This window comes from Manduca sexta, chromosome 12 (genome assembly GCF_014839805.1).
Source record: "Manduca sexta isolate Smith_Timp_Sample1 chromosome 12, JHU_Msex_v1.0, whole genome shotgun sequence".
Classification (NCBI taxonomy): Eukaryota; Metazoa; Arthropoda; class Insecta; order Lepidoptera; family Sphingidae; genus Manduca; species Manduca sexta.
In genome coordinates this window covers 3,978,007-4,001,140 of record NC_051126.1, presented here as the reverse complement: position 1 = coordinate 4,001,140, position 23,134 = coordinate 3,978,007, and the positions used below count along the sequence as shown (strand labels likewise).

The window sequence follows — 23,134 nt, the reverse complement described above, 5'->3', positions numbered from 1 at the left end:
AGAATTTATATATGATGTGGAAAGTATATATAGAATATCGAGAAAAAATCAACCGCAAATATGACCCACAAGTCAATTACTGAGTGCTCTTCTGTTTTATTTTTTACGTGTTTGTTTTGAGGCATTAGATAAGTCACATATCCAGTAATTATGGAATATATTTTAGGAGTTGTGTTTGTTATTTTAAAGGTGTTTGTGATATTAATTATGGCTTATATTCAGAATAAAATATGCAAAATTTGCTAACACAGTTTTTATTTACTACGAAACATATTTGGTGCAAATAACAATATTAACGCAACATTTAATATTCAGTGCATAGTTAATATAAATACAAGGTCAATATTTGATTTACTTGTTTATAATGCAATATATCAAATTTTAAATATTTTAGAGATTAACAATACATACATAACTATAAATCATTATAATTTCTCGTGAAACAATTGTAACACTATGAATAAAGTTCAATTATGCTTAATGTAACTGTGTATAAAATAAAAAAAAAGTGGAAAAATAACACTAAAAATATTTCTTGATAATACTAATAATTAAACAAAATATATTTACAATAGTAAACAAGGACAAAAAATCAAAAACTATTGAAAGAACGCGTATGTAGTTGTGTTTACAGCGTTAATAAATATATAGCTTTTCATTTGATCTAATAAGGCGAATTATTCTTTAATACTATAGACATAATATATTACGATTATTCTTAGAATAGGTAAATTGTCCAATATGATAATATGATGCTTTCACACATAGCAGAATACGGGAATTTGATTCCCATTCGTTAAGCTTGAATCCGTCCCTTTCATCTATCATTTCAGAGACATTAACATGATCTATAGACGGAGCGTCGCTAAACATAAAATTAAAAACAAAATGGTTTAAAATCTAATAAAATATACAATCACAGTCAAAATAACACTTAAAAGACCATTAAGTTGAGTCGCACTGTTGCAGAATTCCAAATCACATTTGCTTGTGACTTCGCCGAACTTGCTTTTGACCATAGACCAATCACAGAGTCCGACTCTGCAGCCTTCAATGTACATTGGCTTCTCGTTTTCAAGGAATAATACTTGGTGTTGATCTTTTACTTGGAAATTTCCGTTTGGTGTACATCTGGGTAAATAAGCGAGAAATAAACATGATGTTAGATTAAATTCTGATAATATATATATAAATATAAATTTTAATTTTGTTTCAGTATTTATGCCTATAATTAATTTAGTTTTTAAAATTATTTTTGATACGTTTTAATTAGTTTCAATGTGTATTTAAAAGTAATTTTTTGTCAAGATTGGGCACTTTTACTTCAATTGTCTTGTTATTACTCACTTGTACAGTATCGCAGCCAGGTTAGCATTGTAGGGGGTCATAATGGACGAGGCCCATTTGCGAGCTTGTACTAAGTTGCTATGGTAGTTATCTCCGGTGAGTGGCGCAGTGTCCCGTCTCGCTCCCATTGCCGTCAGCGTCATCAGAATCATTGGAGCTTCCGTGAAGTGGATCATGGATCTAGGTTGCTGCACTCCTTCTGTATGATGTATTTAATTAGTTAAATTTGGAATTTTAACAGACTTAAGGTGATTTGTTTAATTAAAAAAAAAGATACTAATATTCGCGTAAACAAAAATCATTAAGTATTTCAAATTTAATTTGATTTTGGTTTATAGGTTTTACAAAGAATATTTTGTCCCATATTTCTAATTATGGAAACAGTGATGTGTCATACATTTTTGATGCATTGAGTATTAAATAATGGATTTGAGATACAAGTTACAGAATATAAATACTGAAAAGAATTTAAATATTATCCTTAATGGTGATTGATTAAAGAAATAATAATATAAAAAGTAGTAAAATATAGACTACAAATTAGGGTTATATTTTAATAATGTAACATATTACCTCGGTCAGCATGGTTAGTGAAGAAATTCATCATGTCTTTAACAAGCGTACAGCCTATGTTCTGGTTTAAACTGGAACCATATCCGTATTTGTAGAACGTTTCTAAATCTTCCACGTATTCTAGCCGTTTGAGGTCTTCTCGTGTAAAAACCTATAGAAACATATAATAATAATAATATCAGCCCTGTATACTTGCCCACTGCTGAGCACGGGCCTCCTCTACTACTGAGAGGGATTAGGCCTTAGTCCACCACGCTGGCCTAGTGCGGATTGGTAGACTTCACACACCTTCGAAATTTCTATAGAGAATTTCTCAGATGTGCAGGTTTCCTCATGATGTTTTCCTTCACCGTTAAAGCGAACGATAAATTTACAAATAATACACACATGATTTTAGAAAAGTCAGAGGTGTGTGCCCTTGGGATTTGAACCTGCGTACATTCGTCTTGGCAGTCCGTTCCACGCCCAGCTAGGCTATCGCCGCTGGGTATGGGTTCTATCATAAAAACATATAAGTGTAAATAATAATAATAAACGGTTTTAAAAAACAGGTGGTAATGACCCCCATCGAACCTTAATAGTTTTACAGTACATTTAAGTTACAACTATCTGAAACATTTTGTAAATTTAATTGTTGTAATATACTAACCGCACACCACGGCGATATTTCCGAGACGTCCCAAGCTTTGTTGTACCGACAAATCTGATACATTTGGTGGACAGTTTCTTTATTTAAGTCGTAGTTGAAACCTAAACGTTGAGAAATATTGCTGATCATCTGAAATAAATAATATTTTTATCGTCCAGTATCTTTTAAAAACAGGATTATTTACCTATCGTTCAAAAAGATGTTTTTTGTTTGGGAATGCCAAAACGAGATACCAAAAAAAAAATTCGAATACTTAACACATTTTTTTAAAATATATCAGCTTGATATCAGTATATATATCAGCCCAGTATTATAAACTGTCCTACTGCTGTGCACGGGCCTCCTCTACTACTGAGAAGGATTAGGTGTTAGTCCACCACGCTGTAGTGTGGATTAGTTGACTTGACAAACCCTCAAAATTCTTATAGAGAACTTCCCAGGTATGTAGGTTTCCTCACAATATTTACCTTTACTGTTAAAGTAAGCGACAATTCACAAAGAATACACACATAATTTTCAAAAAGTCAGAGGTGTGTGCCCTTGGGATTTAAACTGCACACATTCGTGTCGGCAGTCCGTTCCACAACCAACTAGGCTATCAATATTATTTAGTCATCATTTACTCTATTACATTATTAAATAAGTATTTTTTTTTACAATTATTATTATAGTAATATTATTGTAATGTGGTCGAAAGTGCTATCTCGTAACAGAGGCTATGAATAAAATTGTTTACCTCATGATACTCTTGTTTGGACTCGAAGATATCTCGTTGCAACAACGTGTCATTGTTTTCTTCAACTTGTTTTGTCCATTGTGGACAGAATTTGTAAGGCTGCAAAAAAATATTGCTAAAATACTATAGTATAAGAACAATCCCTATTTTTACTTGAAACCTTTTTGTCACTTTGAAAAGAATAAAAATTAATAAATTAAATTTTAACTAGACTTAAGTATTTTGCGGTTTTTTATATTATAATTTTCTCCCAACGTTTCACACCTCACGTCAGTTCCCGTGACCACGAAAGCTGAAAAGTCTTTGAACCATCGACATCGGGAGAAGATTATAATATAAAAACAGCGACAAAATCTGCAAAATAGTTCTATTTTAATGTTTAAAATTCTCGTAAATATAAGAAATTATTAAGATTTATCAGAACAAGATCTCAATGAAGTGATTTCGTTGTGCAATATACGTACTCTTAGTAACTTTTCATCGTTTTCTCTCGGAACGTCGAAGCCTTCCGCTTGCGCCCCGAACAATCCTTCAGTGAAAGCCCTGAACGTGTTGGTTGATCGCTGATCATTCACGAATTTGAACTGAAAAGTAAAATTTAGGCGTAGTGTCGATTATTGTTGAAAAATATTTCTCAAGTAAAACATATGGAGGGAAGAGTTCATGAGATTGTAGACTTCCATTACTGGATTGATCCGTACGACTTACAAGTTGTTGCATTGTTTTGACCAACTTTTAAGGTATACAAAAGTTATACAAGAGTTTGCAGTTTTAGTAAGTGGTTAGTTAGTAAGTACCTATAAATATCAAATTGCTCTTTTTCGAGCTATGTAATCGACGTAGCTATTTTATGTTTATCAGTACCCAGAAACTTAGCATCGACCCTTAACTTACTAAGTAATCATGCCGGTTCGTAGTCAGCAATCCAGGGTACCGTTGCTTCCAAGCTTGGGCCAAATGCTGCGTCGTCATATACCCATCACTGGTCAGATCTCCAGCAAAGGTCAAGTTATGGCGGTAGTTCCACTCCCATCTTTCCAAAAGGCTCAAGTCTGCAGAACATACTCGTTGCTGGAATATAATATCCGTTTTAAATTGTCCCACTGTTGGGCATAGATGTTTAGTTTTAGAGAGGAGATAGACTTTCGTGCATATGCTGGGCTAATGCAGAGTGTATGTCGCATCGAAAACTTCAGAGGTTTCCGTTCTACTCAGGCTATCTTCCTTGCCCGTTATAATTTTTTTTTTTTTAATAATAATAATTAGTTTTATTGAAAAAGTACATAATGTGTTTTACAGTTAAAAAAAACAGTGGTATAACAAAACAAATTTCTAAAAACAAAAATAAAGTATTTACCAGGGGTACCCAAACTAGGCCGTGCCTGTACCTTGGGATACCATTAAAAATTAATAATCGTATAATTTGTAATTGCTTGGTGAGCGTTAATCTAAATTAATAAAATAAAACTATTGACAAGATAACTTAGAAAATTAAATTAAATTGAGATCTAATTTTAGACCTATCCATAGGTCATAAATAATTCATAATTAAGTATCTATATATCTTAATACGTGAAGAAAAAACTTTGTAGGTACCCTATTTTAAGGTCAGAAAATCTTAGGAAGTTTCCGATCTACACAGGCTATTTTCCTTAGGCGTTATAATTCTCGATTAAGTATCTATATAGTAATAAGGAAAGAAAAAGATTTATAGCCTTTTTTAACATATTACGCGCACGAAGGAGTGTGAGATTTGGCATTATTAAAGTTTATGTAGAGAAGGAATACAGAGACATAAAAGTAGTTAGAAAAATGTATTACAAATATAAATTCAACAGTCCAATTTCGACCACTGGACGACTACTATATATAAATAGCATTATTTTAAGAGACAATACAGGTATTACAAATGTGTAAGTAAAAATCCTGTATTTATCAATGCTGGCAACCAAACTAAGATTTAATTTTAAAATTTTTACCAATGCGGGCAACCAAAGATTTAATTTTTAAATTTAATGCATACAGTTGATAAATTAGGTGTTTATTGCAGTTTTGTTTTGTGATGCTGTTTGGGATCTGCTAAATCTACTAAATCACATCCTGAGTTAGAAATATCGATGGGTCCGGAAGCATTTACGCTTCTGCCTACCACTTCAGAAGTTAAAGTATGTTAAGTTAATGCTAATAGGCATTAAGTTATTCAAAGTGGAGTTTTCCTTATATCATGCTCAAGGCTATAGTGCATCTATTGTTATCCTTTGTTTTGAAGATATTTGTGTATTAAAAAGGTTTTTAAAGTCTCTGCATGTGCTATGCAAGGTACTTCCTCAAGAACTTCGGTCAATGTTTGAAGCAGTTGATTAATAAGTATTTATTAAAATTGACAATTCTAACACTGTTATTTTACTAGTTATTGTATTGTAACAGTCCACAATTACCCAATTTTGGGCAATGGTCTCCCTAAGATTCTTCCATGAATCACGATCCTGCGGTATAGGGAATCAATCATTTTTAAATTATTTCAGTTGGTTCGTTTCTTATAGTATTGGATCTAAATTATTGACGGACAAAACAATCAAAGTTCTATAACGAAAATGGACATCGGAGTCCAAAGAGCCACTGTTTCACCCATTTTAGAGTTCATGAAAGAAATGAAAAACAAAACAATAAAATAAAAAACATTTTTACTCACTTTATTATTTCTAAAGCTGCCATCTTTGTAGTTTCTCAAAATGTTGTTTTTGAAATCGGATAATTTTTGCAGTTCAATGATTTCGTTGGCTTCTGGGTTGTGGGAACCGTGACGATTCAGCAACCAAAACGCAGCTGGTTGGCAACCTGGAAATAATAATGATTTTAATAAGTTTTGACCTCATGTCTTTATAAACCATAGCGATATGGGGCCTAGAACTCCATGCGTATAGCACGACGATTTAGACGGAGTACTAAGTAGCTATGGAATATTTCGAAAGTATGGTAGAATTTACTGGTGACTGCCTCGGTGGCGTAGTTGTACTGCATGTGTGGTACGACAGCGCTTCGAGGTCCTATGTTAGAATCCCGGGTCGGACAAAGTGATATTTGGGGTTTTCTGCTCAGTATTAGCCCGGAGTCTGGAATTTGTGCCCAATATGGCGATAGGCTCGCCCCCTATCATATCATGGGACGGAACACACTTGGCGAAAAGTGGGTGCCCTGGTTGCGCCTGCGCATACCCCTTCGGGGATAAATGCGTGATGTTGTGTGTGTGTGTGTGGTAGAATTTAAATTATTAACTATCTTAATTGGATAATTCTTAATAAATACTTAAAATACTTAGATTCAGGAACAAATAGCCTTTTACAGTACAACGACTGGGATAATGAAAGCATTATCTCTTCATTAAATGTTACAGCATGTTCCGCTCTAGGGAAAACACGATGCTATCGTCCATATTGGATAGAACGTATCAGCTTTTTGATCCGAAACTGTAGAACGGGTTACCGTTGATTACCAGTATTTTTACATTGCGGTATTTTTGTTTCAATGCAATATATATAATTTATATTTCGGGGATACTATTAATGCCTTGGAGAGGTAATTGTATTGTGTGTGATACACCGCTCTGAGGTCCCGGATTCGAATCCCGGGTTGGGTGGTAATACCTATTAGGTTTTTCAATCAGTATTAGCCCGGAGTCTGGATTTTTTCTCGATATAGTTACCCCTATCAGATCATGGGACGGATCACAGAACATATATTGTGAAAAGTGGGCGTCCTAGTTTGCACTTCTGTCTACCCTTCCGGGGATAAGAGGCGTGATGTGTATTACGTTATAGATCTCATAACTTGGTGGAATGGTAAATACTGGGCTTATATATTGGTTGCAATTGCTCGTAGAACATTATCAACTATGACCATGAAGGCTGCAGTCTTTCAAACATTGGAAGAAAATTAAAATACAAGAAACCGTTAGGAAAGTCTAAAAGTAGTTTTATTTCATGTTTACATTCGCATAAACATAATCATATAAGTACATAACAATGTTTGCACTATAATTTTAATACACCAGTACCTATTTTAATGACTTAATACTGCATAACGTCGCTCAACATAGTCATTGACTGACTCACGCATTGTTTTCTCAAAATGCCAATTATACTGGTTCTGGAAGTAGGTATATACAAACAGTGGTTTATCTTGAGACTGCAGGGGACCTAACTTTAGCAAGCATTGTAATATTTTCTTTCTTTTTCTATACGGCAATGTGACCCCTCTGTGGCTGATGGTAAGTGCAGTGGGGTCCAATAGAATGTCGACTTACGAGAGATGATTACTCCTCGGCAGTCGACGTAATTATGTTGGAATCGAATATACACAGGCTGATCCCGGAACGCGACGCACTTACGTATGCTACTACGGTGGGTTTTAACGCCTTGTGTACGGTGGCCGCTATCCCGGCGGATATAAAATATATTAAGATATACACCACCAGCCACCACTTTCCCTTTGTATGAGATTTTCAGTGACGTTGAGAGATCGCTCTGCCGTTTTCTATCCACCACGACTAACGCCTTAGCATCTCCGAGTTACAAAAATATATTTGTATAAGTGTACCAAACTGGTAGATGTATATTAAAACTATTTTTTTTTGTAATTATTGAATATCTATTTAATGTATGGCACTTATTAAACTTTATTAGGTATATAAATTCAGTAATTTTTTTTTATGGCAGTAAATAATTGTTTTATAAAGAGAAAAATTAAAATAAGCAGTCGCTTGCTTATTGATCGGAGTCGGACTTGCGAATCGAGGGATCCATAGCCCTCAACTATTTGCGTTTATATTTATTTTTAATTACTCTTCCCGTATTAACACTTTCTGTGAATTATAAACCCTGCTGCTTCTTATGGTCTAAAATGAAGTGTCTAGAGTTAAAAAGTTACGTGGCTAATCTTGCGGAACCTTAAGAAGGACATGGACAAGGAAACCATTTTCTATATTCCATGGTCATAATATTCACGTCATAGTTAAATAATAAAATCTCTCTTCTAATATCAACTTTTACGGTGGGAAATTAAGACTTATTATAATTGCGTAGAAGTCATTTTATTTATGCCCGTTTATGAGATCGGCGGCCTGTCAAACGGTATAGATATTAAAAACAAGTCTGGAATTGATATGACCTTCATTACAAGACCTTTGTAACCCTTGCCGGCTAAACTGATTGTCCTTGTACTGGCAGAATAGAGTATTGAATTCATTTATGTTCTTTAATTTAATAAAAAAAAAATACATTAAATAATTTCTATCACAGAAACAATAATAAAACATCGCTAAAACTCAACAGATACGCCTTTGCATTTTGGTATGTAAAGGAAAGTGTTAAGAAACAAGAGAACTATCTGTACTGCCTCATTTATTAACTATTTGAATGCAGTTTTCATACAGGGGCTGCTTTTTCATACTATTTGCCGCTACATATAGAATAATGTATAAAATCAAATACAGGAAAATCACTTTTAAGAGTTATTTTTGGCAACGATTTTATAGATGTGATGGAAGTTTCAAGAGTATCATAGAGCCACGATGTAGCCAGTTTTGTGTATGACGTAAATGTTTCGTTCGGCCCATTGTGTTATAGAAAAAAATGTTGAATTTAATGAAGTCAATAATTGTTGAAGAAATATATAATAGTTTGCCTTTTTAACCCAAATTAATATTTCATTTTTCAAATACCGACTGTGAAACTTTTTTTCGGCAACTATACAGATAATAGCATCTGATCCGATCCGATCATCCGATAACAGAAGAGCTGGTTTAGGTTATAAATATATTTATAATATGCGTTGCACTGAGCTGCAGACAGCATCTTCTTGTTGATCTGTATAAGAATAATTTATTTCCCTTCTCCTTCCACGTGAATTATCGTATTCCTGCCAACGTTTCCCACATTATCAGCCGTTCCCATAACATAAGCATCAAACTCCATTAAGAATAGATTAGACTGTACTACCCGACTGCGCATTATGAGCCTACTAAGATTTCTAGAATAGCCGCGTGTATATTTCTTTTAATTTTGAATATGGAATTTAATAATGGCTGTTGTTTTTATTAAAATGGCGGAACTTGATTGTAATATTTTGTTTGAAACATCGACTAATTAACGCTATTTTATAGAATCTATAAATATGATTGTAATATGAAATTAAATGTTAACTAACTTATGTATTAGCAAAAAGTTCTAAGATTATATAGAGCGAACATTGGCAAGGTTGTCATACAACAATTTTGTGCTCGTGCGATGGTTACTCATTCTGCCGCGAAATAGCGAAACACCAATCTAATATACTTCATATTGATTAGCACGTTTTAAATCCGCGTATTAGTATATTTTCTATAAATATGTTATTTTTCTATTAATAAGTATCTAAGGAAGCTGTGACATTTTGTCTGTTTGTGTCGGATATTTCAAATAAGACGACTTAACACCAATTAGTAATAACTTTTGGAGCACAAATTCGGTTCTGATTTCCGGTCGATAACTAACTATATTGTTTAATGTCTGTATATTTCGAAATTTATCACACAATATACAATATAAAAATATATCTATGATCGGTGCGAATAACGCGCGGGTAGAGAACATAAAACAACGGAAGGGGAAGACATTATTGTTATAGAATAATGTGATTAGATAGAAGATGAAGATTATTGACAAGAATAAATCATTTAATAAGTGAAGCATGTAAATCTGACCGGAATATTTGTTTAGAACATACACATATTTTGTTTAATATCGAAATTGAACTCGCGGCCTTTTGCAACTAGGCTCATACTCAAGCCAATGTGGAGAATAAACTCACGGCATTTTGTATAGAGGCTGCTTATGATGAGTACCACTAATTTTCTTGATTTATTTTTATACATCCACTATAGGTACTCACATGTATGTACTCACATAAGGCGCGTCGGCATGCAAGTAAGTGGTAATAGAGTGAATTGCAAGTGACCCTACGAATCATATAATTAATGTTCCTATTAGGGGCCGTTTGTCAACGCCTACGTTGTGCTTGATCGACATTTCGCACGAAAACATTAGCGGATGAAATATTTAACATCAAGTTCTTTAGTGATAGTTTGATTAAAACACACCTTCGTTCGAGATTTCTTGGAATTTAGGTTATTTCCCAACTGTGGAAATAAATTGGATTCGCATAATCAGACTTGTAGCCCTTGGAGTGTGAAAAAGGCCATTTAAACTTGTTAATTGAATATAATATGTTATACAATTTCTTGCAAACAATAACGACATCAATTGATCATTATTATCAACTTAATATCCTTTAACGGTCAGAGATTGCGGAATAATTTATAGTAGCGAAATGTGCCAAGCCTTGCAATTCCAACAGCTCCAAGAAATTGCAAGTTCCAAGTTAAAATTATCTATTAGATTAATATACTTCCTAGGTCCTATTGGTGCCTTAAATAACATTAAAATTACAATTTGATTCGTTTGTTATATAATGAAGGTACAGAAATTTGTAAAAAAAGCAAAAGACTAAACATAATGATTAATAAACTTATTTACATCACAAATTAAACCATAGCCCGCTGCGTAGTTAGAGATTAAGGTCCGTTAGGATGTTATTCCAAAGTTTCAGGGGCTCTATTCTAAATGCCTTTTCGTTAACGCTAATAGAAAATAAAAAAGTATAGGAACAACATATCTTAGCGATAGACTTATCTTTAAGATATATTGTCATTACTATAATATATTCTTAGCGTTAACGATTGTACGAAGGCATTAGGCTCCTACTGACTATCTCAATGGCGTAGTTGTATTACGGTACGACTGCAGTGCTGAGGTCTTGGGTTCGATCTCCGGGTCGCGCAAATTGATATTGAGTTTTTCTAGTCAGTATCAGCCCGGAGTCTGGTATTTGTGCCCGATATGGTGATAGGCTGGCCCCCTATCACATGGGACGGAATATAAATGGAGAAAAGTGCGAGCACCAATTACGCCTCTGCCTTTTGGGGAATAAACGGCGCGTGAGCGTGCGTACGTGTGCTTGCGTGCACGTGTGTGTGAAGATAAGGTATTCCAGAAACTACAGTAGGTTCCAGAAGAACAATAATTGTTTCTCAATTCGCTTATAAAACATTTGCTTGAATGTAGGTAATAGTTTTAAAACTGCACAATGCTACGGCTGATAAAACATTCCCACCCTCACATGAGGCTACTTCGAGCAAGAGCGGCTGATCTGGGTCACTCCCGACTACCTATTATTGGAAAACTGTTACATATTATAAAGTGACGTAGTTTATCTCGCTGCAAGCACGGTTGGGTTTTTCGAAATTAATATACCACGTGAAGAGAATATTTGCATAATAATTACTTATTTATGTGTAAATTATGATATGCTTCATCGAGACAAAAATAATACTGAATATTTATAAAATATTTTTTCTATTAAAACATAAGTCGTCTAATAATAAACGTTATTTTATGTATAAAGAGCTATCGCTACACAAAAAATAACGCATACATTTTTTTTTTAAAATAGTTATACTAAGATTCTAAACGTTTTTATGCTGAAATTAAAAATATGTAAGTTAAGTCATTGCTCTGCACAACATCTAACAAGGTTACCGTCATTAGCCGTAACATTTTTATTCACATACTAAATTTAACATAATTAACAGCATCGAGCGAACATAAGATACATTGTGACGTGGTTCAGTAATATTTTCAAAGGCGTACATTGTTAATTATTACAAGGCTCAAGGCCCAAGGGCTACGTGGAAATGTTGGACTCGCTCCAGATCATGTCAGGTCCCAATAAAAGATTAAAATAGGACGTTTACGTAGTTGACAATAACATGGTTCATAGTGTTGTAGTTGTAAATACAATTGTTCGTAAATTGTAGTTCCCGCGCGTTTAGAATTCGCTATTTGAAATTTATTTTTAAAAGGTGTGTTTTTTCGACCAGTATTTGCTGTAATTGACCTTTTATTGATCTTTGATACTGGCTAGAAATGGTGTGGTTACTAAAAAATAAAATTGTTCCTTGCTACCACAGACGCTTCCTTCCAAAGAGAATTAAAATTATATATGGCTTCCTATCTATTTTTTTGTACATTACATCTAAACTTGGCTTAAGTCTATCTTTTTTTTGTAAATCATACTTTACATAAACATTATTTTACATCTTGATATTATTAATAATCAAATTGACTACTACCAATAAAAAGATAATGCACTTTTACTTATGTAAAATGTAAATATGTTTATTCACCTCTAACATAATCGACAATTTTTATAGAAAACTATGAGTATAACTATGAGTTGGGTGGCAATCCAACTCATTATATACATGAGGGCGTTATTGTGTTGTGTTTGTAGGTCGATCGTAATGTTATGTTGTTTAGACACCTGCATTATAACCATAACCTGGCAATTAGTTTGAACAGATGCACCAACCACCTTGTAATATGTGGAATTAAAAAGCAACGTGAAATGTAAATATTTCTCATCATAACAAAAGTTAGAAAACTCTCATAATCTACAAAATGCATTATCGTTAGTTGAACAGCGTTAGATTTCTCAGGGACAATTATTATTTTGTAATTCGCAATACTTCTTCTAATTGAGCAATAGTGTGTTTGAAACTCCGAAATCCCTGTAATATCTGATACCTCATAACACTCTTACTTAAGGACAGAATCTAAATTATTTGAACAAATCGGTTTTTCAAAGAAACTGAAAAATTATACGACTACCAAATGCACCGAAGGTACATAATATTATTTATTTATTAACACTTCATATACAGAGAAGTATATAGGTGGACTTAATGCCAAAGGAATTTTCTACCAGTCTACCTTAAGGTGGGGCAGAGATAAAAAAGGAAGGTGCATCTGTGAATGCTGAAATAAATGTATATGTATATATGAATGTTATATTCTTTCTTTCAATTCTAATACCATAAGGCCTTCTAATAATATTTGTATAGTTCTTCATACTTGAACTTTTCCATATAAGTAAAATATTTGCCATACAAATTTTATGTGGTATGCATAAACATATGTAATATACGATACTAGTGGCTTTAATACATTTTATTGGAAGGGTTGGAGTGTTTGTTTTGGTGAGGGCAAACATGGTATTGACTAGCAAACTACAGTGAAAATCGGTTATAGCGAGATTGAAAGGACCACTGAATGTGGACGTTATATCCGATAGTCTTTATAAACTATACTCTTTCTTATGCATTTATTTAAAGGGAACTTGTTATTTAGTCGTTATAACCGTTGCGTCGCTATAACCGGAGTCGTTATAACCGGTTTCTACTGTACGCAGTTACGTGTGTTTGGACTATGTATTGGATAATGTTTTTTGGCTCCTCGAAAATATGGGGGCTTATATGGAATTTTCAAGGTTTTCAAGTGCAAGACCAGGCTGTAATCAGACTTATCTATTTTAATCAATATGGACCAGGTGTAGGTAAAGTTATAAAGCTGGTATGAACTCATTCTGATTATTTCTCATGTGAATAACATGAAAAGCGCTGTTTCCATGGGAGCATCTTGCTATTAAAAGAAGAAACAGTGCGAGTTGATATACCTTTTTAATACGTATGTAGTCAGCCACAAAAGTATGTGAACAAGTTCAAAATTACAAATTGCTATTAAACTTTTGTGTCCGTATCAACAATCGTTTTTACTTCACTAAAATAAAAGTCAGTCTTAACAAAATTTTATATAAAGAAAAATATATATTTCGACTAAAGTGCATGTGTAGAATCGTTTCGAAGTTTTGAATTTTTTCATCTTCTTTTGTAATTGATTGTACCTGACTCCAAAAATGATGACATTCATAAACAGCAGCAACGCTATCTAGAATTTTTAATTAAAAACAAAGCTACATTGAGACTAGACATAACATGATATTAAGTATCCACTAGTAATTACACTCGCTACATTGTTCTTTAAATTGGAACACAGCAGTGCGCGTATTGCTGTTCCGCTGTATTCTGTCAATTAAGAAATACAAATAGAGCTGTCTCTCTTGGTTACTTTTGTATTAATACGCTTCCCTAACAAAACGGCGCGGCGTCTTAACCGTTTTTTGAAAGCTTCTAAATTTGAAATATATATAGAAATATATAAACATCATATTTTTGCAATATGTTCTTTATTTTTGGTGTTAAATTTTTTTTAATGTGTATAATTTCATAATGAAAATGTCACTAAAATATGTGATTACCTACATTACGTACCCATCATTTTAATTTGAGAGTCCGCCTGGGTAAGTACCACCGCAACGTCTATTTCTGCCGCCAAGCAGCAGTGTGTAGTCACTGTTGTGTTCCGGTTTAAAGTATATTGTAGTCAGTGTAACTACTGGACATAATGAGACTTAACATCTCACCTCTCAGGATGGCGTAATTCAAGGTGTTGGATGGTGTTTCTACTGTTTATGGGTGGTTGTATCGCTTACCATCAGGCGAACGGCAAGCTCGTCTCGTCATTCAAAGTAATGCAAAAAAATTGCAAACATTATAATAACATGTTTGCTCGAGGAGCTGCTTTAATTCTATTATGGCGGTCGAGTACAACTATAATACTGACTTCAGCGCAGCATCGCTTATTTTTTTTTTATTGCCTTAGTAGGCAAACGAGCAAGCGGTCCGCCTTATAGACTTATACAATGCCAGGGGCACAGCCAAGCGGCTATCTACCGGGACCTGTTGCCTAACTTCATACTAAACGCAGCACGAGATTTATAGTACCCCTTTGTCAATGCGAAGTATGAGGAATTGAATGAAAGAAAAGAACATTGAAATTAATTCGTAAAGAATGAATATTATTTAAAGTTATTTCGGCATTACTTGGTGGCGTAGTTGTACTACGGTACGACTGCAGCGTTAATTGCAGAGGACTCGGGTTCGGTCCCCGGGTCGAACGAAGTGATATTGGGTTCTTTTACTATGTGTTATTCCGGAGTCTGAATTTTGTATCCGGAACGGAATAAACACGGCGGAAAGAGGGTGCACCTGTAGCCCCCCTGCCTATTCCTTCGGGTGATAAAAGGCGTGAGTGTGTCATTTTAATACTGATGGGAGAGACTTAGGTAGGTATATGTAAAATTATACAAAATTTTGCTTTGCATACTTTTTGATTTACATACGCGAAGTTTAAACTAAGATACATAATAAATGACTTTTATATATTTTTGTTTTCTGTTTCTTCCGTGTTTGAGCATGCCACTTGGAGTAGATAAATATTTATTACACGCTGTATACCAGATAGGAACCAGCAGAGTTACTAGCGCTTTGCTCCTTAAAGCAATGCATATTGCTGAACAGAGGCCTAAGTGGGGTCACAATATTTCAATGGAGGAATACTTGTCTACGTATATCCTAAGATATACTGGTTGTTAACTGTAGCCAAAATAAACTTTATATCTATCTAAAGGAAAGGTAGCACCAATGGTAGAGCGTCCTATGTTACAGGCTCCGGTAATGATTATTAAACACATTGCGTTCTTATCGTAGTGTTTCAAATTGCCTTTGTATAAAGAAGTCAGAGCAAAGCGAGCAAATTGAATGAACGTGTTTGTTTGATTTTAGGTATCGATAGATATTTGATGTCTTGAGCATGATAATTGTTTTACACTTTGTAGTAATTAATGATAACGTAGGTTTGTATTAATAAAATCATTTTAAAATCAAATCGGTAGTTTCAGAAATGATTATCTTCATCAATAATATTTTACATTTTCAAACGTTCTGTATAGATGTTAAGTGAAATGTTTTTACTTGAAAGTCCATATAGGTAATAATAAATAATAATAACTATCGTAGACGAAGAATATGTGAGTACTGAGAGAGATTTAGTACACCACACTGGCCTAGTGCGGATTGGCAGACTTCACACACCCTCAAAACTCTAATAGAGGTTTTCACAGGATATTTTCCTTCATCGTTAAATCCATAATTCACAAATATTACTCACATAACTTAAGAAAAGTCAGAGGTGCGTGGGTCTTGAACATGGCGACATTCGTTTCAGCAGTGCCTTCCACACCCAACTAGACTATAACCACTTTAACTAATTACAATTATTGTAATAAAAATAAAACTAGTAAATTGTTCATCATGTCAAGAACTTGACGGTGCTGTTCAATCCAATAAACATGACTGATCCATTACTATGATTTATTATGGTTTTTATGCCATTATACAAGATGATTTATTAAACCGCTATGCTATTGTTTATTCATTAAAATGTTAGTTTTGTAATGAACAGCATTGTTATGACTTATGAGTAATTTTTGAATTACAAATTAACGCATGTATTATGATCATGATTTTTGCGCATGGCAGTCTGAGGTAGATATTATTGTCCGGGTCTGATAATTTTTAAACAACTTAAAAATATGGTTACTCAATTGATATATTTTGTTTGTTTAGTGATCATGTTATGGGATAAATAGTTTTTCCCTACAAATAGGTTTCAAAACATCCCGTGAATTTCGCTACTTTTCAAATTAGTAAACTTTACATAAAAAGTTTCTCAACATTTTATGAACCATTTAAAAACCTCGAAACATGGTAGAGGTGATTGTTGGCGGTTGCGTATAACAATAATTTTCAAAACCGCTATTGATGCAATAACTAAATAGCGGCTTTCGTGATTCTGAGAACTGTATATTTTGATAATTAGCTACTGGCGAATAATACGAGACTAGATGATATATTGTAGCGAGCTGAACTAATAAGAGCTCAAACACCTCTGATTTTATTATTTAAATATCTAGAAACTACTATGTAACCTAAGCCTGGAAGTAAGTATCGAGGAAAGTTATCTAATGTCTATTAAAATTAATAGGTTATTATATAATAACCAGGCACAGAAGTTATTAATTAGAACATCAATATCAATAAAAAGCATGTAAACTCCAAAATAGCTAGTTATAAAAAATAGTCAGATTCAGAAACCGCTACAGATAATTATACCAATAAAGAGTTACGTTATTATCATAATCGATAACGATCCATCGCTAAAACATGGTTTTGTTGATGTCACTATCATCCGTAGAAAACCAGACTCAAATAGAGGAAGTCCTATTGCCAAATTCTTTGTTATGTATGACTATTAAAGACGTGAAAACGTCCTTGTTCGACATAAAACATGTAAAGATATTATTCGTTAATATAAGACAGCATCATGCAATTTGATGCGAAGCCGCGAGCAATACCTGGTTCTGTTATAATACCTCAGATGTTATTGTATTATTTGGCTACAATTAATCAAGCAGAAGATAGATGATGCGACAGCGCGAACGAGCTTTTTTTATTTTGGTGGTGGTAAGATATATTTTATATCCGCCTGGATAACGACCACCGTACACAAGGTGTTAAAACCCGCCATAGTGGACCACGTAAATGTGTCGTGTCCCGGGATCAGTCTGTGTGTATACGGTTCCAATAGGGAATAATTGTGTCGACTGTCGAGCGTTAATCCTCTCTTATTATTCGACATTCTATTAAATCCGACTCCACTTACATAAAAAAAAACCCTCACAATCGACCTCCACTTATATAAAAAAAAGTCTAAAACAATAACATCAATTCAATCATGAAAAACAATAGAAACATTGAATAAGAATACGTAAAACTGTTGTAGGAATTAAAGTTAGAGTTAGTTTCTCGTGTATTAGCGTCTCTGTCGAGCGAGAAACTTGTGTAAATTATTCTTTAGAGATCGATCAAGGTTATAAATGTAATCCATTTTTTTGTGTTATTATATTCGCTGTTATTTTGTCAAATGCGCTGAATGTTACGGTTATACAATGCATTATCTCACAGCCGCAATTCAAACAAAAAACATGGTGATTGTGATCATCTCTGCTCTTTCAAACCGGGGGTATTAACCTGAGTTTTTTGTGTTTGCAATTGTAACGCTTGTGCCATAAGTTACAGAGGTTGTATTTGTGTCTTCTTTGATTATGCAATTTTTAATTAATTTAATAAGAGTAGGTTTCTTTTGCGATTTTGAAAATTTAATTTTGTTTTACTGTTATAATATTTCGTTTCTGGCTAATGTGATGGATTTTTATAAAAGAGTTTTTGCTGTGTAATGTAGATTCGATTGTTGAATATATTTTTACGTAAAATTAAGTATCGTAAATTTCTGTAAACGTAGAATATAGAATAAACTTTGCGTACATTTGACAATGAATAACTGAAATTTGTTCCTGGATAGACTATAATATTATGCTAACGTTCTTACATAACGTTTGTAAGAAAAATCTGAGTTTATTAAATATTAAGTAATTACCGATATTAATTTTATCAAGAGGTAAAGATGGACGTCATCTGTGAAACTATTTATGTATAATTTTTTCAAAAACCGTTTCGTGGTGGATCGGAAAAAGCGATTGACACTGTTTATTATTTTATTTACGACGGTAAATAAAATAAGTATGTACATGTATGTGTATAACATCATTCTTTTTCTCCTTTCAGGAATAGGCAGGTATATCACACCTACATATCACACAAAATATTAGGCCCAAATTTTCGCTTGATGTGCACAGAAATCGGTTATTATTGTCAAGGTAAATAAAATAAGTATGTACATGTATGTGTATAACATCATTCTTTTTCTCCTTTCAGGAATAGGCAGGTATATCACACCTACATATCACACAAAATATTAGGCCCAAATTTTCGCTTGATGTGCACAGAAATCGGTTATTATTGTCAAGGTAAATAAAATAAGTATGTACATGTATGTGTATAACATCATTCTTTTTATCCTTTCAGGAATAGGCAGGTATATCACACCTACATATCACACAAAATATTAGGCCCAAATTTACGCTTGATGTGCACAGAAATCGGTTATTATTGTCAAGGTAAATAAAATAAGTATGTACATGTATGTGTATAACATCATTATTTTTCTGCTTTCAGGAATAGGCAGGTATATCACACCTACATATCACACAAAATATTAGGCCCAAATTTTCACTTGATGTGCACAGAAATCGGTTATTATTGTCAAGGTAAGTTTGCGAAGTCGTAATGCTGCGTAGCAAAGTAATTAATTACTTTCTCTTCCAAAGCTTTTCTAGTTACTTTCTGAGTTACCATTCATACATTATTTACTTTTAACTCCTTTGTTAACTGAATCGTATGTTCTTGGCAGATTTAGTATTTAAAAATAACTGTGCTTTAACAATTTGGTAAGGTAGAGTCTTACGAATATTGTTAAAACGTAAATTTATAAAGATATTTTGAAGGAAACGCAGTTGAATTGCGTTATGGTTTATAAATAGACCACAATATTCGTTACAACACGTTACATTATTCCAAAAAATCTTAATGCATCTTAACCACGATTGCATAAAATATTTTTATGAAAATTGATTTTATAATTTTATATTTTCTTTCAAATAAACATATTTTTTGGCCTTTTACAGCACTAATTTCCGTCGATATATAATTATTTATGGATCTACATCAAAAAAACTTAATTAATATAAATTATTTTTTATTTAATGATTACTTATGTTTACCACCAATGTTAGACATTGAAATAAAACATTTTTACGAATTTTATCGCGATTTTTTCAAGACACTGCGAACTCATTCCGCGTAGGTCGGACCGTCAATAGCTAAAACAATTAAAAAAATTATATAGTTGTAAAATGTTGGTAGATATCGTACCTTCGACTTTTCGGGTAGCTACTACTCAGCCCCCTCCCATGACCATGAAGGCTGCAAACTGTTCGAAACGTCGGAAAAAAAGTAATATAAAAAACCGCGATAAAATTCGTAAAATAGTTTTATGTTAATTTTATCCTCACAAAGGTGAAATCGTGAGAACAAACTATATAAAAATACATTTCGAAATTGTAATAAAAATAATTAAATTAACTCACCAGGCACATCATGTACTTTAGCATTAGCTATTCCTCGATTCGCGAAGATATAAGCAGTCTTCGTTCCAAAGAGGAAGTAAGGATCTTCTTCAACAGAAAGGCATGTCTCCTCTTGCCCTTGGACCGCCGATGCCAGTATCACCAGAAATAATACTGGCCACCCCATCTTGTCTATAGAAAGTGTTTTTTTTTATTAAAGAGATTATTATTTATTTACGCTGATCTCACTTAGCGATTCCGTTCAACTTTACGTTACGCAGTAGATACTAGTATCTACTATTAATAACTAGATATTCCTTGTTTTAGATATATATAACTTCTTATTTTTTTATTTTTTTTTAGGGCACTAAATATTAAAACTCAACCATGTATTTTGTAAATATACTAATTATTATCGTTGTATGACATAAGTTAAAGAATATGATAATTTTTGACACCCACATAGGTACGGTCGATTTCCTCAAATCATATTTTCTAAAAATAAAATAAGAAAATAAAAATTCTAATAAAGTGCTTAAGTATGTTAATAAATTACAAAATACATATTTAAGTATTATTATGTCTAGGACGTAGGTATGCAAAGGTCTTGTTATTTGGTGACGTGTATAACCGAATTATATAATAAAAAATATATATTATAGCTTCAAACATTAGAAACAATTATGCTTTTGTGTTCATATTGTTTTTTTTCGTTAAAAAAAATTTGTTACATCGATTAAATCTTAGTATCATTACATATATTAAAAAAAAACTAAACTCGAATCAAGTATGTATATGAAGTAAACACATACAATAAGTTTATGAATTAAACGCTACCTCTTTAATGCGAAAACTTTACTATTCGTATCAATGGAAACAAAACGCCAATAAAAAAACTTAACCGCACAGGTTTCAAATGCAATGGAAAACAAATAACAAAAGCGTCACAAATGGGCGATTTTAGCGGAATTAAACTTTCACAACACATAAAATAGCACTTTAACACAATAACAAAACGCATAAGCGGATGTTACCTTTACGCGGGAAGATTCGGGATAAATGGAGACGGGTGTGAAAGAGGTTAGAAAGCGCGGGAGACGCGGCGTCTCTGGCGTACGTTACCGGAGGCACTGAGTCGAATGTCGAACGCCGGCTGGCTGTACGGCGATGGGCCCTATTCGCATTTGAGAATAAACGTTGGAACAACCTCAAAACAGTTTTATTTGCTGTGTGTATATATGAAGAACTTTTTAAGCAACTTCATGATTTTACCACAATTTTTAATGTGTTGGCACAGTTTGATTACCTAGGTAGCCGAATACAATACCTAATATATTATGTACCTATTTGTAATAAAAACAGATAGCTCGAGACAGTATGTTAATTATGTTGTAATATAAAGTAGATTGGAATAAAATATGTAAAGTAAGCGCACAAGCTAAGCAATTAGAGATTCTATCATAAAGCTATACTTACCTGCTTATAACAATTATATAGCATTATTGATACCTAATATTATAATTAACTGAGTGTGCCTGTTTATTAGGTACTAGATAGATGAAGCTTACAGATTGCCATTATTACCTGATATTATTGTATGGTAGAGCATCTGCGTAGTTATATTTTTAATATCGTATAAGTACTGGAATTTGTGCCCGAAATGGCGATAGGCTCGCCGCTATCACATCATGGGACGGAATACGTACGGCGGAAAGTGGGTGCACCAGTTGCGCCGCTGCCTACCCCTTCGAAGATAAATGGCGTGAGTGTGTGTGCGTGCAAGTACCTAGATTCCTTCTTAAGGAAAACAACCGAATATACCTCTACCTATATGATCTTGATGGAAAAACATTCTTGTAACTGTTTTTACCTTATGTTTTGTATTATAGTCATAATATTGAGTTTTACATAAAAATAAAACAAGGTATATACTATATTTTGTTTACGTTACATTTTTCTGTCAGTATGTGAGTAGCCATTCATAAGCAAAAGTCAACATTACGTGATGAACCAATAGGTATCAAATATCAATACCTAATGTAACAATTGATTCTAACAACTCTAATCGCTAACTACGCTTTAAAGGTAAGAATATATCAATCCGCATTGCTCATGTGTAAGCTTGTCAAACATACTTTGCTCTGATTCGTCCATTTTTACTATGGATTTGACGGTAATGGTTAACTTTATTATAGGATTTACTGGTGGTAGGTCTCTCATATGTGAGAGTCCGCCTGGGTAGGTACCACCGCAATGACTATTTCTGCCGCTAAGCAGCAGTGTAGTCATTGTTGTGTTCCAGTTTGAAGGACATTGTGGTCAGTGTTTTGGACATAATAAGACTTAACATCTCATGTCTTAGAATGGCGAGCGCAGTGGAATACCAAACAATACTTTGTAATTCAAGGTGTTGGTTTATGTTTCTACTGTTTATGGGCGGTTATATCGCGTACCATCAGGCGAACGGCAAGCATTTCTCGTCAATCAAAGTAATAAAAAAGTAGGAATTGGTCTTGTTTCGGCTGTCAACAGTCATGTTTTGGTGTTGTGTTTGAAAGTGAGTTTGTCGCGAATATAATTTCATGGTAACATGATTTTCTGATGTCAGATCGATGGCTATAACTAATCGTTATCGATGTTGTTCTGAAATAAGTGCAGTGATATTATTTATTTATGTTTTCTAATTCAATTGTTGAGAACTGAATCGTTTAGTTAGGGAGGCAGTAAAGATTAATCAAATACATTTCTGCAACTTACTTAAAATGATGTAACGACCTTATATTATAGTGGGGTAAGGTGGAAAAACAAGATATTATTATTTAAATTTATGTTTCATTACATCAATTTTGTAATGTAGAGTTCGACATAAGAGTGTAATCTTAAAAATACTATAAAAGTATCTAAGGAATAAA

At 33.4% G+C, this 23,134-nt stretch overlaps 1 protein-coding gene across 3 annotated transcripts; it reads right to left on the bottom strand.

Moving 5' to 3' along the window:
- Positions 1-238: 238 nt before the first annotated feature.
- Positions 239-21,401, bottom strand: LOC115442775 (multiple inositol polyphosphate phosphatase 1). 3 transcript variants are annotated; one of them, XM_030167926.2, is made up of 10 exons: positions 21,257-21,401; positions 20,244-20,409; positions 5,998-6,143; positions 4,200-4,376; positions 3,770-3,889; positions 3,306-3,404; positions 2,570-2,698; positions 1,921-2,071; positions 1,348-1,546; positions 239-1,131 (listed from the first exon to the last, which is right to left on the bottom strand). In XM_030167926.2, the coding sequence occupies exons 2-10, from the start codon at positions 20,407-20,409 to the stop codon at positions 894-896; spliced, it is 1,425 nt and encodes a 474-aa protein (XP_030023786.1). In that variant the 5' UTR covers positions 21,257-21,401; the 3' UTR covers positions 239-893. The 3 variants fall into 3 exon arrangements, with proteins under 3 accessions (XP_030023786.1, XP_030023785.1, XP_030023787.1); XM_030167925.2 differs by having other exon boundaries at positions 20,244-20,414; positions 21,257-21,399; XM_030167927.2 differs by lacking the exon at positions 21,257-21,401 and adding an exon at positions 21,060-21,221 and having other exon boundaries at positions 20,244-20,414.
- Positions 21,402-23,134: the final 1,733 nt, after the last annotated feature.

Excerpts from the sequence above, each read along its gene's own strand:
- LOC115442775 (XM_030167926.2), bottom strand. The coding sequence starts at position 20,409 with ATGGGGTGGCCAGTATTATTTCTGGTGATACTGGCATCGGCGGTCCAA. Across the intron at positions 4,377-5,997 it reads GCAGCTTTAGAAATAATAAA|CAACGAGTATGTTCTGCAGA; the intron begins GTGAGTAAAAAT and ends ATTATATTCCAG. Across the intron at positions 3,890-4,199 it reads CGAACCGGCATGATTACTTA|TTCAAATTCGTGAATGATCA; the intron begins GTAAGTTAAGGG and ends TTTACTTTTCAG.